At 39.6% G+C, this 16,161-nt stretch overlaps 1 protein-coding gene across 1 annotated transcript in view; it reads right to left on the bottom strand.

Moving 5' to 3' along the window:
* The window catches only part of IGF2BP3 (insulin like growth factor 2 mRNA binding protein 3), a 54,147-nt gene that overhangs the window by 22,914 nt on the left and 15,072 nt on the right, over positions 1-16,161 (bottom strand). Inside the window, exons 7-11 of the mRNA XM_037837796.1 lie at positions 15,448-15,729; positions 10,494-10,628; positions 9,406-9,528; positions 4,271-4,406; positions 2,378-2,503 (exon numbers count right to left, since the gene is read on the bottom strand). Coding sequence (XP_037693724.1) covers positions 2,378-2,503; positions 4,271-4,406; positions 9,406-9,528; positions 10,494-10,628; positions 15,448-15,729 — 802 coding nt within the window. The remainder of the gene's footprint in view (positions 1-2,377; positions 2,504-4,270; positions 4,407-9,405; positions 9,529-10,493; positions 10,629-15,447; positions 15,730-16,161) is intronic.

Consider the following 16,161-nt stretch of genomic DNA (forward strand, 5'->3'; position numbering starts at 1 on the left):
TCTTTTATAGGACTCCAGTGATTAAATCAAGACCCACACTGAATGGGCAAGGTATATATCCATGGCAATAATTTAATCAAATGGTTCACCCACAGTTGATTGAGTCAAATCTCCATGGAAACATTCAATCAAAGGATTCCAACCTAATCAATAATATGCCTGTCCCCGTAAGATTACATTAAAGAACATGGCATTTTGGGGGAAATAATATATCCAAACTGGCACAAATGGGCAAATCTCATGATTATTAAAAAAAGAAAAAACAAAGAAAAAACACAAATGCTTCTGAACTTCCACCTGCTCCCACAGAGATTTTGATTCCTTTTTTTCTAGTCAAAGGTGGTACACAGGTTCTTAAATCAGTAAAGAAACAAGAACCACTGTTGTTAACCTTGGCTATACGTTAGAATCATTTACAAGCTTTTTAAAAATAATAATGATAATGCCAAGTACTAAATGTAGAAGAAATAAAAATAGTAATAATTGATCTGGGCATGTCACCAATGGCTTCACTTTAGGAAGTTCTGCTACTGAAGCATCCACATAAGCATGAAAGACAGATGTCCAAAAAGATTCTGTTATACCACTCCTTATAATGTGAAAGGCTTTACTGATTGGAGAGTAACATTTATAAGCAACAAGGAGAGAGAAAAGAGTTAAAGTGACACTTCAATTTGCAAATTGGGGATGTGAGGAACAGAGAGGTTAAAAGACTTGCCTAAAGATAGCTAGCTTAGGGCAGCTAGCAGAAATTTATGTTAGAAGTGAACTTTTCTATCACATAATTACTTTAAATAATTGGCTCCTTCTGGCTTTTAGTCAGTCTCATTTTACACAGAAGCATCAGGGATTCACCTGCCTTAAACGCAATCACATGACAAGTTCATCTGTTTGTAATAAAGAAACTAGTAAGTAAATTAGAAGTTAGAGGTCCAAATACTGAAGCTTATCTTTCAAATTTCTATTTTAGGCTCACATTTTCTCCATCTTTAACTTCTTACACCACTGAATTATGTAAATAGTATAAATGTTTGACTTGAAGGAGTCCTTTGAGGTAATTCATCTAGTTCAGTTTCTCTGTTGGGCAGGCAGGGAGGATTCTGACTTAAGGTGACGGGACCTCACAGCAGAGCTGGGGCTAGAACGGGCTCAGACTCCCGGAACACTCGGCTCCCTTCAGATGCCTTTAGCTCGGCTGGAACACTTCAGATAACACATGATGAGCCTATACACACTTGCTATTTAGTTGAAATTGTGAGGCCTGGGATCACCTTAAATTAGTTAGTTTTGTCACATGGTTTCCAAGACCAAATACATTCGATGTGGGAGACAAGTGGCCAGTGAAGACCCTGAAGCTGCCGACAGTAAAGGCAAGAAGAGGGCAGAGCTCAGAACACAACAGTCTGGCGATTTCAAGGATGGGCAAAGGAAATTCTCATTCTTAAAGGGAGCAAACAGACAATCTCAGCAATCTGTGTTCTTTGCAGAATTCCAACGGGCATTTTACTCCACATGTGTTCCAGTGATTTAATGTATCCCCAAATTATTCCACTTGGATATTTCCCCTATATGAAGTGCCTCTCAAAACAAACACTAGGAAGAAAGCCAAATGGGCAAGGGGAGAGATTTAAAAACAAATTCACAAAGGAAGATCCTAAAATGTTAGTTTTATTTCACATGATTGTTTACCTCCAATTATCATTGATAATGCAGATAAATTATGAACTATTTTCAAAATATCACCACACTTGTGCTGCAAATATTTTCATACTATCACTGATCTATTTCTGACCTCAGGGGAAATGCTATTCTTAAAAAGTAAATATGAAGAGATTTCTTTCTTATATCCTCTACTTCTTTTACCAAAAATTAAACAAAGGCCATTTAGTATTTACACACCCACGAAAAGATTTATAAGCAAAATTATCTGAGCTCACTGGTTCAAAAAGCACAACTACCTCCAAACAAAAGCTACTAAGGATAACTCACCTTGGCAACCCCTACTTTATTCCCAGAACCCTCAAAATGGAAATCACGTCAAGTCTTTCCCAACCTTTCAAAGCAGTTAACTTCCAGGTGACAAATATGGTGGAAGACTTTTTAAAATCCTTTCCTTCAACATTTTAGAAGAACCTAGCCTCCTCCCCCCACCCCAATTATTAAGTCCCAAACTTTTCTTTTGATATTTAAAAACACATGTTGACAACCCAACCATCCAAAACTTTGTGTCCTCTACAAAGGGGAAATAAGAAGGTTCTATTGACGAGACCTGGTCATGTGGCGACCATGTGTTTCATTAAGATTTTTTCCCAATTAGCATTTAAAGCCTGACTGTATCCTGCTCAGCCACAGAGAAAGCCAAGGCATGGTATCTTACCTCAAACTGTGGGTAAGGAGGAGTCATAGCTGAAGGGGGCCCTGAGGTGGGAGGTGGTATCCCTGAAGTGGGTGGAAACAGACCCAAGGCATTCAGATTTAATCCAGGAATTAAATGTGCTTGAAGCTGCAATGGCAAAAAGAACCCTTACTTTTACAAATAAAAGATCAAGTGAGCATTTATACGTGTGACCTCGTCGAATGAAAAAACAAATCATCTATGGCTCAAATTTCAGAACAAAGCAGATGTTCAATGGGCCTACCCTTGAGTATATAGTTTACTTTTGTTTTTGTTTTTTGGTATTTTTAAATCTGTGTGCTGGTTTGCCCCCTCCTTGATCTGCAACTACACCGACGTTTCTCAAGGGCAGAGAACAGTGCCTTTCTTTCCCTTATGACCACAAGAGTGCAGCTGGGGGCACATGGTAAATATTGGTAGACAAATCTTGTATTATTTGAAGAGGTCAACGAATACAGGCATATCTCAGAGATATTGCGGGTTCAGTTCCAGACCACAGTAATAAAGCAAGTCACACAAATTTTTTTATTTCCCAGTGCATGTAAATGTTATGGTTATACTCTAGTCTACTAAGTGTGCAATAGCATCTAAAAAAAATAATGCACATACTTGATTAAAATATGACAGACACAAAGTGAACATCTGCTGTTGGGAAAATGGTACCAATAGACTCACTCGCAACAGGGTTGCCACAAACCTTCAATTCATGAAAAATGCAGTATCTGCGAAGTACAATGAGGTATGCCTGTACAATTTGCTCATTGTAAAGCAAACAAGGCACGGTTCTTAAGAGAGCTTTACTCCTTGGATAAGATTTGGCACTCAAGGTAGACAAAGGCCCAAAACAAAGTCAAGCACTTTGGAAATTGGGTCCCTATCCCCATGTAACTGCTGCCACTAAACGTATTTTTTGGAGTGTACAGAGGCCAGAAAGGAGATTCTGCTTTGGTTTAATTTTATAAGGATTGAGGAAGTAAAGGTGGGATAGAGTTGGGACTTGCACATACATGAGAATCTTTTTTTAAAAAGGCCTGTGGGGGTTGGTTTTACTCCCAGTTGACTCTGACACATTTGGGCAAGCACTCATGTGGGCTAAAATGGGTAGCATTCTAGGCTCTTCTCACAATGGAAATATTATTTTTGCATTTCTCTTCTCTTGGTTTTACTGTTTCAGATGACAGACCCAATTGAGAAATTTTCCTTTCAATCATTTACTTCAAAACTCAAGGTGTACTTTTGAAGTGTTCCATTTTTAGCACTATTCCTTCCATTAAGGAATGTCAGCAATTCACTTTAGTAACTTTAGTTGCACTACTCAGACTGTTTTGCCATTTGAAATTCTTGTATATCCAAAGTTTACATGAGTAACCAAATAAGTTTTAAATTTGCACTCATAACAATAGCTTTTATATGCATTATAACTCCTGTAGTCCTAATAAGCATGCAAGGTAGACAGTAGGCCCATTTTAGACATTGGGAAACTCAGGCTCAGGGAGACCAAGTAAATTGTACAAGAAAATAGGAGCTAGAATTCAAAGCCAGTTCACATACTTCTAAAGCCACATTCCTACTACACTAAACACCCTGAAATTAACATTGTAAAAGATATTAACCTTTTGTAGGTAGGTATGAGCCTTACCTCATGGATAAGGAAACAAAGGTTTAGACAGATGAAATAATTTGCTAAAATCACAGAAAGCCAAGCCTAATGCCTAAGCCTATGTTTCTCCCACTATCCCAGGGTACGTCCAACTGTGCTAAAAATCAATTACAGAGTACTTCTTATGACAACGCCAATAGAGAAATCAATATTAATGCAACTGAAAACCTCTTTTAACTATTCAACACAAAGACGTCCTTCATATTAAAACTAACGTTCATAGAAGCAATATCATTTTCATAAGACTCCCTGATTTTCTTCATTATCTCCTCCTCGGCTTTGGCACATGTTTCAACATTGCCTTTAACTGTAATAGTGCGTTCCGGATTATAGAGCGTCAATTCCTGCAATCTGAAGATTTAAAAAAAAAAAGAAGAAAAGAAAAGAAAAAGACAAAAAAGACAAAGGGAGACAGTTAATAATTATTTAGCCAAAGATGGCAATTAAGACCCAACTGTGGAGGTTGGCAATATGCAAATGTAGGTGTTCAAACATGATGGGAAATGAGTAAGCCCCAAACACATGAATCCAAGAATTACAAAGCTGCAGAAGAAAATACTTCTCCCTCCCGCCTTTTCAATAAAAATTACTAGGTATATAAAGTTCAATTAAGTCCAAGTTTTAAACACAGTTTACATCTTGAACACTTAAAGTTGAATGAAGTGATCTAAGGGAACTACAATTTTAGTGGAACCCAGAACCAGAGGTACATAACCTTTGATAAGTATATTCCTAGTCTGTACTGACTAATTCTAGGCATTATTGTCTGTACTGATTAATTCTCAAGCAATTGCATTTTCTGGGTTACAAGACAAGGAAGAAACATGGAAATATTCCAACAAGGCAAAACATTATTCGTGAGTCAAACTTACTTTTGCCAGAATTTTTAGAATTTAGATCAAAGTAGACTGAAGGAAATAATATAAATCAATTCATCTTGACCAAATAAAAAAAGTGGTCCAGGGGTTTCTGGAGGTGAAACCCACGACAGAGAGGGGGCGTCTCTGAGACTGCAGCCCCCAGGAGCTGCTCCCTCTCAGGCCAGTCCACACCCCAGCTCCAGCCACTCATCAAAATGGCCATTTAAGCGTGTCTACCACTTTGTGGCTCCAGCACTTTCTGCTCCAGGTTTCAGCCACTTACCCAGGCAACATGAGGATTTTATTTGTAGAACCTGCCATTTTCCTCAGTGCCTTTGCTATGACTTTGACCACGCCACTGACGACCCAGTATGTGTACAGGAGAACATGGGAAGAAGCAAGCAACTACAGTATTGCTATCAATAGCAATATCTCTGAGTGTGAAGAAAACAAAAGCAGCCCGATTTTTGTGTTGCAGGAGGAAGTTCAGAAAAAAGCATCTCTTTTTAGCCTGCAGATGGACATGAGTGGGCTAATCCCCAGCCTGATGTCTACGTTCATATTTTTGTCCAATAGTGATCACCATGAAAGAAAACTCCCTTTGATTTTGTCTTCTGTTGGAGCTCTTGCTACTAGCATTTGGCTCTGTTGGCTTTCATATTTTGCCTTACCATTCCAGCTTTTGAATGCATCCACTTTCCTTGGTGCACTCTGCGGCAATTACAATACATTTTTTGGAGGCTGTTTGCCTATATAGTTGATCAATGTAAAGAAGAGAAGCAGAAAACTATTTGAATAGCTATAATCAACTTACTCTTGGCCTCGTTACTGGGTTAACAGGACTGTCTTCTGGCTATTTTATCCGAGAACTAGGTTTCTTGTGGTCGTATTTAATTATTATTCTGGTTATTGCAGTCAACTTGATCTATATTTTATTTTTTCTTGGCAATCCAAAGAAAGAATCTTCATCTCAGAATGTTCCTGTATCATGTAGTGAAAGCTTTAAAAACATATTTTACAGAACTCACATGCTATTCAAAAATACTTCCAGGAAGCAGCAGGTTTTGCTCTTTTTGTTACTTTTTACAATGGTCACTTATTTTTTCGTGGTAATTGGCATCTCCCCAGTTTTTATCCTTTATGAATTGGATTCCCCATTCTGCTGGAATGAAGTTTTTATAGGTTATGGGTCAGCTTTGGGCAGCATCTCCTTTTTGAGTAGTTTCCTGGGAATCTGGTTTTTTTCGAACTGTCTGGATGATATCCACATAGCTTTCATTGGAATTTTAACCACCACGTCCAGGATGGCAGTGACTGCTTTTGCCAGAACAACCCTGATGATGCTTTTAGTGAGGTTGCCGTTCCTTTTTACTATTGTTCCGCTTTCTGTTCTACAGTCCATGTTGTCAAAAGTGGTCTGTTCTACTGAACAAGGCACTCTGTTAGCTTGTATTGCTTTCTTAGAGACACTTGGAGTCACTGCAGTGTCTACTTTTAATGGAATTTATTCAGCCACTGTTGTGTGGTACCCTGGCTTCACTTTTCTGCTGTCTGCTGGTCTATTACTAATTCCAGCCATCAGTCTATGTGTTGTCAAGTGCACCAAGTGGAATGAGGAAAGCTATGCACTTCTTACACAAGAAGATTCCAGGGAAGACACTGCAGATGGATGATGACTTGGGTTTAAAAAAAAAAAGAAACTGAACGCACATATCATATATGCTCACTTCTGAAGAATATAAACTAACCCAACGATCACCACTTCATTAATACCCACCTCTGAGCCTCTGTGTCTTTCAGCGCCACGTACTTCAAGCACTGTGAATCTCATGCAAGGTATTTCGAGCAAATCTCAAAACACTTCCCACTTTTGGGCTCAGAAATGGAAACTTAGGGGTTAAGAAACTTGACAAAGTCAAAAGCAATAATCTCTTTGACATCCCCATCTCATCGAGTCCAAGGAGAACTCTTTACCTCAGCTTTGTCATCTGCAAAATGGGTTACGGGCCTCTCTCTCAGGGATTTTAAGGGGATAACTAATGGTAAATTATGATGAATCACTCACTGATAGAGAAATAATGAGAAGTTTCAAATATTTAAATTAGAATTTACCTGAACTTGGATAAAGCTTTGTTTTATGGAGCCCATCAGGGTGCTGTGAGTATCCAAAGCTTCTAATGGATAAAAAATCCTTTTCCTAATGTTTCATCAGTTATAAGCACAATAGTATCTCTTTATGTAACACAAGGATGATTGGGGGGGAAAGTAAAATCATAAATAAAATTGTTTCTAAAGAAACTTAAAAAAAAAGAAAAAGAGGGTCCACTGGTAACCATTTAGACAACTAAAAAGTTAGATTGCAGCAGTAGTATTCAGAAACTCCCTGCTTGATGCAGGTCCTACTGAAGTTTCAAAATCCACCAAGATTACATCTGAGATCACCTAAGCCTTAGCTACTCAACAGCTACGAGAGGAAAAGCAAGGAAGACATTTACTATGAAAAACATGACTAAATGCTTATATTGAAAGGATATGAATAGTAGTACAGCTCTGCTCAATATTCCCAGCATTAAAATTCTCATTTTCATGACTAGCAAAATGCCTTAAACTAACTTGAGACAGATGAATGGATATTATTCCTAATTTTTTTTCTCAAACTTACTAAAAATGTAAATATCTATGCAATGAAGAGTATTTGTCTTAGTCTACCTAAATAAACAGTATATCGTTCTTATCGCCAGCCTCAACCCACCCCACCATATCCTCACCAAGCATTTCATAAGTTTTTAGAATAGCTGGCTCTAGAGGAGCTTTTCAGATTTTTTTTTCTTTTAAAACCCTCTCCTTTGAGTGTAAAATTCAAAACAGGGTAGGATCACTTATATTTACCACTTCATGGATTTTTCTTTCTTTCTCTACAACCAAACAGGACTTTTCTATTTCCCTACCACCTTCTTCGTTGAAAACTCCTTGCTTCACATTTTGCCTCAGTCTTCCCCAACTGTTCTTCCTCAGTTCCTCAATCTCTTCCAACCTCATACTTTGAATACTCTGAAGGAAAATAAGATTAGTCACTCCCAGAAAAAGGCGGACCTTTCCAATGATTTCAGAGAATTTGTGAACCCTGTGTGTGGTAGCCAGCCTCCAACATGGTCCCCAGTGACATGTAGTCACCGACCACTGAATTGGGCTGACTCGACAATATTAGAAAAATGACTGAGTGTGGCTCCTGAAGCTTTGTCATTAAAAACAATGCAGTTTCTGTCTTGTTGTCTCTTGCACTCTGAGAGAAGCCAGCTGCCATGTCTTGAGGATACTCAAGCAGCCCTGTGGAGAGGTCTCTGTGGTGGGGGGCATTACTTTGTCACAGCAGCATTATAAAATCCCAAAACAGAACCACTCCCACTCCCAGCTAAGCGGCTTCCGAATCCTTGATCCACAGAAAATAGGTTGAGGCAGTAAATGTTCACTGTTGTTTTAAGCCATCGAGTTTTTTAAGGCAGTTTGTTACATAGCAATAGATAATCAACCGGGTTATATGATCCAACTTGGCAAATAGATGTCAGAGACCTTGGTGAAGACTTCAGCGAGGAAATACGAAAGCAAAGCATTTACTTCTTCCACCTCTTCAGTGGTGTGCTGGTTTGGATGTATTATGTCCCTCAAAATGCCATAATCTTTGATGCAGTTTTGTGTGGCCGGGAAACATATTGGTGTTGATTGGGTTGGAGATATTTGATTGGATGTTTCCGTGGAGATGTGATCACTCAACTGTGGGCAAGATCTTTCACTGGATAATTTCCAGGAAGGCATGGCCCTGCCCATTCAGCATGGGCCTTGATTAGTTTACTGGAGCACTATATAAGCTCAGACAGAAGGAGTGAGCTTGCTACAGCCAAGAGAGACGCTTGAAGAAAGCACAGGAGCTGCAGATGAGAGACATTTTGAAGACGGCCATTGAAAGCAGACTCTTGCTCCGGAGAAGCTAAGAGAGGACAAATGTCCCAAGAGCCACCAAGAGTGACATTTTGAAGAGGAGCTGCAGCCTAGAGAGTAACGTCCTGGGAAAAAGCCATTTTGATACCAGAACTTGAAGCAGACGCCAGCCACATGCCTTCCCAGCTAACAGAGGTTTTCCAGACACCACTGGCCATCCTCCAGTGAAGGTACCCAATTGTTGATGTGTTACCTTGGACACTTTACGGTCTTAAGACTGTAATTTTGTAACCAAATAAACCCCCTTTATAAAAGCCGATCCATTTTTGGTGTTTTGTGAAAATGTAGCATTAGCACACCAGAACAAGTGGGAACAGATAATGTTTTCAACATGGATAGAAACAGAAGGCGACAGACAGTTTGAAAAACTAAATATCAACATGGGGGCCCAAAGTAGCTGAACAGCTGTAAACAGAGAAGCTATGTCTAAAATATAACATACAGCTTAAAAAGTGTTCAAAAATTTTCTAATTCAGAAGAAAGCAAGGACTTACGGAGATATCGTGATTTTAGTGTCTGTGTCCTGCTCAATCTTTTTCAGGTTTCTTCCTTCCTTACCAATAAGTCGGCCTACAAAGTTATTATGGGCTAAAATCTTCAAGGGAATCTCTTCTGTGCTATAAATAGAAAAACAGTCATGAAATCAGGGTAAATAAACCTACCCTTTGGTAAAAAGATATTATTCATCCATTAAATTTTTACTTCTTACCCACCATATTGGAAGCAGTAAGATAGGTATAGTTTAAAGCTTGCCAACCATTAGCTCACATTCTAGCAATGCATGAACAAAGGGGACAAAAAAAACATTAGCAAGATAGAAGTGATTCACCTCAGAGAACATGTGCCTTCTATGAAGGATTCTGCTAGCTCTTCGAAAATGCCTTACGCAAATCAATACTCTAACCCCACAATACCAAAACACAATGTACAAATGCAAAACACAATATGATCTTAGCATAAATTTTAAAATACATACCCCTATACCTGGAGATACATGCATAATTTATAGAAAGAAACAGAAGAAATGCAACAGTGGTTACACTTTGGGAGAAGATTATGTAAGGGTTGGGGTGAGGGGAAGCTTTCATTTTTCATCTTTCTGAATATCCAAGTCATATATATCACTTATTAAAAAATGTCACTGGGGTTATCTGGATAGTGCACTTTTTAATTTTCTCTATACTGAAAAATAATTACAACCTTGTAATACAGCACCATATATAACACCTGATAGCTACACTATATTCACCTATCGCTAACAATTTAACTATTGGTGATGAGGTTCCCAGGCTAACTCAAGTGCCTTACTATAGATTCTACTTCTAGCCTATCACTGTTTTATTATGTTAAAAGTAGTACAGAACTCAACCTCCACTCTTAAGTTCCTGTGGAAAAGAGATTCAGAGCTCCAATCTGGAACACCCAAATACACCTCCAGTTTAACCTTAGCACAGGATTAGGTATTTCCCCTACTTCCATACCCCCTACTACTCCAGAGCAGGGCAGACAAAAAGAACAGGAGCTCCAAGGATCAATGAGTAAAGGACAAGTAAGGATTTGGGGTTTAATCCTCTTTACTCACAATTTTATATCTTGAGCTTCCTTATGCATAATCTCTAGAATAGATTTACAAGCTGCAGAGGTGCCTTCAGGTGTAGAGAGGATAGTAATTGACTTCTCAGCAGCACCTGCATTCTCTTTACGATGAACATCGATCCTTGGGATGGGTAGAAGCAGAAAGGAAAATGAAAGCTGTACACATGTATTCACAATAGAGCCTGTAATTACCAACTGCAAAGTCTTAGGACTTATGGGCAAAGACTGAGTGACTCACTTCCTCCAGGAGCATAAACTCATGATAAGCTGTCAACATTGATGCCTTAGAAACAAGTTTTAATTCCAGGAACACTCCCCTCTCTCCTCAATCCAACTGAGCAGGGACATCTTTCCATTTTGTCCAAGCTGTATATGGTTAAAACTTCCTTTTAAATGCCACAGAAAAAAATAGCTCATGTCAAAGAGTCTGGGTTGGGACAAAAGGCTTTCTTATGCTCTAAAACAAACAGGAAGTGGAATGCAGACCGAAAGAGCTGGAGCTGGAATCCCACAAGCCAGGTCAAAATCCTTTATTCTGTGGTGTGTGAATGTGGTACAAAGGGGAAGTTTAGGGTCATGTATGTCACCAGAAGTAACGGTGGAGGTTAAAACATGGGAATGTATAACGGAGTAAGTATAACAGTGCGCGGTGGACAATGCCTATGATTAACTGTACAAATATTAAAAAGTTCTTTGATAAATTAGAATAAATGTACAACACTATTACAAGGAGTTAATAATAAAGGAGTACTTTGGGAAAAAATGTGCCTATTGCAACTATGGACTATGGGTAACAGGAATATCTTAATACCCTTTCATCAGCAGCAACATGTGTACCATACCAATAATGGGGGTGGGGGGAAGGAAGGGGAATGGGAGGATTTGAGTTTTCTTTTTTATTTTTCTTTCTTTTCTGGAGTAATGAAAATGTTCTAAAATTGATCATGGGGTTGTATGCACATGTGATGATACCGTGAGCCAGCCATACAGGTGGTATGTATGATGTGGTTTGTATGATGTGTGAATATATCTCAATGAAACTACCTTTTTTTAAAAATCCTTATTCTGGACAGTATATCCACAAACACATTGTATGAGCAGATTTCTCTTATCTACTTTCTTTTACAAAGCTCTATCTAGATTTTGCTAACTTGAATGGAACCCAAAGAGATGACAGTTCTACTTCAAAGAAAAGCAAAAGGCCAATAACCACAAAGTGATGTTCACCCTCACTGGTAATTACATATGTGCCAAGTAAGGTGTCATTTTCTTCCAGAAATGCAAATATTTTAAGATAGATAAAATTAAGTATTAGTGAAAGATGAGTAACTGGGCACACTCACACTTTTGGTGGAATAGAGAGCAAACTGGCAGGACCTCTCAAAAGGTAAAACGCTTACCACCTTTTGGTCCAACAATTCTACTTCTTGTAACATCTCCTAAAGATACGAAGATACGTCCTCATACGTGGGCCAATCTTGTGGATGGCAGGCTTTCTTGGCCTCAGCACTACTGATATTTTGAACCAGATAATTCTTTGTTGTGGGTGCTTTCCTGTGCATTACAGGAGGCTTAGCAGCATCCCTGGTCTCTACTAACCAGACACCAGTAGCTCCCTCATCCCCAGTTTTAAACAAAAATGTCTCCAGATACTCCCGAATGCTTTGTTGTGGGGGTTGGGGGAACTCATCCTGGTTGAGAACCAGTGGCAAAGAAATACTCATTGTAGTACCATTTGTAAAAGCTCAAGAAAAGTTAAATTATCTTGAAAACGCCTGTGCCAGTTTGACTATATTGTGTCCCCCAGAGGCCATTATCTTTGATGTAATCTTGTGTGGGCAGACGTTATCAGTGTTGATTAGATTGTAATTCTTTGAGTGTTTCTTTGGAATGTGCCCCACCCAGCTGCAGGTGATGACTCTGATTGGATAATTTCCATGGAGGTGTTGCTCTGCCCATTCAGGGTGGGTCTAGGTTGAGTCACTGGAGCCATATAAATGAGGTGACGGACAGTGCAGCTGTGAATGATGTTCTGAAGAGGAGCTGCAGCCAAGAGGGACACTTTGAAGAAAGCATAAGAGCTACAGATGAGAGACACTTTGAAGATGGCCATTGAAAACAGACTCTTGCTCCGGAGAAGCTAAGAGAGGACAAATACCCCAAGTGCAACTGAGAGTGACATTTTTGAGGAATTGCAGCCTAGAGAGAAACATCCCGGGAGAAAGCCATTTTGAAACCAGAACTTTGGAGCAGACACCAGCCTCGTGTCTTCCCAGCTAACAGAGGTTTTCTGGACACCATTGGCCATCCTCCAGTGAAGGTACCTGATTGTTGATGACTTACGTTGGACATTCTATGCCCTTAAGTCTGTAACTTTGTAACCAAATAAACCCCCTTTATAAAAGCCAATCCATCTCTGGTGTTTTGCATTCCGGCAGCATTAGCAAACTAGAATAATGCCCATCAGCCAGAGATGGTTCAATAACAGAACACCCATATGGTACAGCTATTTTTTTAAATGTGGTAAAATTACAGGTACAAACATGATAAAAGAAATTTGATCTAAGTGAAAAATGCAGTATGACCCATGATATGATTTGTTATTTGTAAATTATACATGTTAATAGAGGCAAGAATGAGCCCTATGAGGATGCAACCAGTGGCTGCCTTCAAAGGGTGAGATGAAGGGTAACTTTGAATATTTTCTTACATTGTATACTTATGCAATTTGAATTAAATATGAAATAAATATGTGGTTGTTTAGAAAGTACAAGGAAGAAAATCAACTACCCAAAACTGTGGTTGGAAAAGTGAAGTACTATGAGTCCCCCTGGCCACCCAAACAGTAGAAGATGAAGAGCCATTTGCAGCCATTAGAATAAGCGCTTCATCACACCAACGAAACCAAACGCTGACTTTCGCTTTCCTGAATGTTTTGGTTGAAAAATGGAGGATTTACCTCGGAAGTATAATCTGTAACTAACAGTTGGGGAAAATTTAGAAATTAAACAAATAAGGGCTACCTAGAGATAACTAATAAAACACTGTGTCTTTAGATAACTCTCCTTATCTCAGGATGTATCTTCCCAGCCACTGTTTCAATCCCCAGTCACTGTAAGTAATGCCTGTCTCTGGAAACATGTTAATCTCCCTCCGTCCAGTTTATTTCCACCCTTTCACCGTGTTAAGGTCTACTAAACTCTGATCTCTGGAGAGAAGAGAATGTTGCTTTGCAGATTAGGGCAGCCCTCTAAAGCCATTCTAGAAATGGAGGCCCTAATAATCACTACCTTCAATGGCAAGAGTTAATTAAATCCCTGGCAAAGCTCTGCAAATGAATCACTGGATACAACGAAAGTCACTTTCCTTCCTTCTTCATCCTCCATCTTTCTGCTTTAAATAAAATAAACAGTACAATTTAAAGCACAGCAGCTCTTTAGTCTGACAAGGCAATGAGTAGTGCTAAAAAGGGACAACACATGAGAAAGGGAAACCAGTTTCTGCAGGTAAAGGTGAATCAAGGGAAGCAAGAAGCCCTTAAAGTTTTAAGATTAAAATGGGCAAACTGATCTAGGCTACAGTAAAACTGTCTTTCCCCACCCCCTATGACAGAGGTCAGGACCAATGATTTCACTCTCAGATAACTGGCACCCAGCCAATTCCTGCTTCAAGGCAGGATCAGATGTCACTCTGCGGATGGAGTGGGCATGCAACCACGACTAAATATAGCTATTTTTGATAGTGCATGAAAAATGAGTCAGCTAGTTCAAAGGTCATGGTGGCCACGATGAACACAGATATGCCCTTAAACCTGTTGGAATAACATGTAAGCAAGGGTACACACAACACTGTAATTCTACTTTCAAAGAAAGTCCATGCTTAATTCCTTAGATCACACATAAAGTGAAATTATTCTTACTAAATTTAAAAAGCAAAATAATCCACAGTCAACTCTGTAGCTGGCCCAAAGCCATTTCCCAACTCTTTTGTGTACAATGGCGTTGATTGTACACAACCTTTCCTAGCACACTCACTGGGTCTCCAGGATATGTGGCAGCCACAGTCCCGAGATGTGCCTAGCAGTGCCTTACAGAACTAGGGGTGGAGAGAGAGTTCATAGCCAAGCTTCTTTGGGTCAAAACATCCAAGTTCTGCACAACAGGATGTCTTATAAAGCAAAACAACTAATAAAAAAATGCAGTGGTGTTTGTAAATTAAGATAGTATCTTAGATATATTAGAAGGGCATTAAAACATAACGTGATGCAGTCATTTCACTCCTTCAACAAATACAAGAGCCTTCTATATATGAGGCAATGTGCAAAGCACTAGGGCTACTGTAGCAAATAAAAACAAATTGTTCCTGCTCTCTTCTCAAAAGTTAGCTCCAGCGTTTGACCAGGGAATCTTCCAATCCCCTAAAACCTGCCAATGAAAATTGTCAAACGACACCTAGAAAAAAAAGCAATTTCAACTACCAGGCTTAATTGTAGGATAACTTTGGACCATAAAATGAACAACTCTTTACTGAAGGAAAGCAAGGCTGAAAATTCATCTGTGTATGAGACTACAGACAAAATGGACCAGACACAGAAAATTACTTCTAAAAGCACTGAAGACAAGTATCACATGGTGGGGTGGGGGGTGGGGGCAGAATAACCTGGAAGTTACCCTCTAGTCCACTGGGGCCTACCCATCAGTGGTGGATTAGATAGCATTTGTTCTCCATCCATGTGTGAAGGTGAGATTAAGGTTCAGCCCCAATTTGCATAAAACGAACACTAATATATTAAATCACAAGTTTTTTCCAGATTCCTAAGTACTGTACGAGGATGGATCATAACCATGTTCAGAAGGACACCAAGTACCAGCTCAACATACCCTGTACTAAAATCCAAAGGGAAAAATATTAACGCCCACCACCCACCAGGGAATACTCACTTAGACTGGGTCTGTTTGGTGATGTTCCGAATGGTGGCACCTTCTTTTCCTATAATGGCTCCAACGAACTGGGTGGGAACCAGCAGACGCAGAGGCAAGTCACACGGTTTCTGCTTTGACACTGATCCGGGGGACCCCTGCCTCGATGAGCCCCTCTGCCCAAACCCTCGGCGACCTCGGGGCTGCTGCGAGGGGTTCTGCTGGGCAGCCATCTCATCAGGGATGTAGGCCACTTTCAATGCGAAGTTCTCTAACTGGAATCCATTCAGTTTTTCTAAAGCTCTGGAAGGTGACAAGGTGCAGGGTGGTGGGAAGAGAAATCAAGCTACAAAATAAATCTTTTAGCAAAGTACCACTCCCTTCCCTTACTCAGTTCTCAGCTCTAAAACTGCTGAAGAAAGCCACTGAACAATTAGCCAGCCCCAGAACCTGATTTGATTCGGAAGCTTTAAAATACGCATATCACAGGCAGGCCCAGTACACTCATCTTGCCTTTGAAGTACACACACAAATGAACCTATTTGCCACCTAGCAATGAAAAACGGAAAGCAAAAACATTTTGCCAAACTCTTGATTACACTATTATCCATGAGGTTATTAACAGCTTAGGAATAGCCAAACAAGCAAGACAGAAATGACTGAGCAGAGCTTATTCTAGCTAGTCCTTCCAACTCAGAATAGAAAACACATCATAAATATATGCCCCACCCCAGA

This window comes from Choloepus didactylus, chromosome 5 (genome assembly GCF_015220235.1).
Source record: "Choloepus didactylus isolate mChoDid1 chromosome 5, mChoDid1.pri, whole genome shotgun sequence".
Lineage (NCBI taxonomy): Eukaryota > Metazoa > Chordata > Mammalia > Pilosa > Megalonychidae > Choloepus > Choloepus didactylus.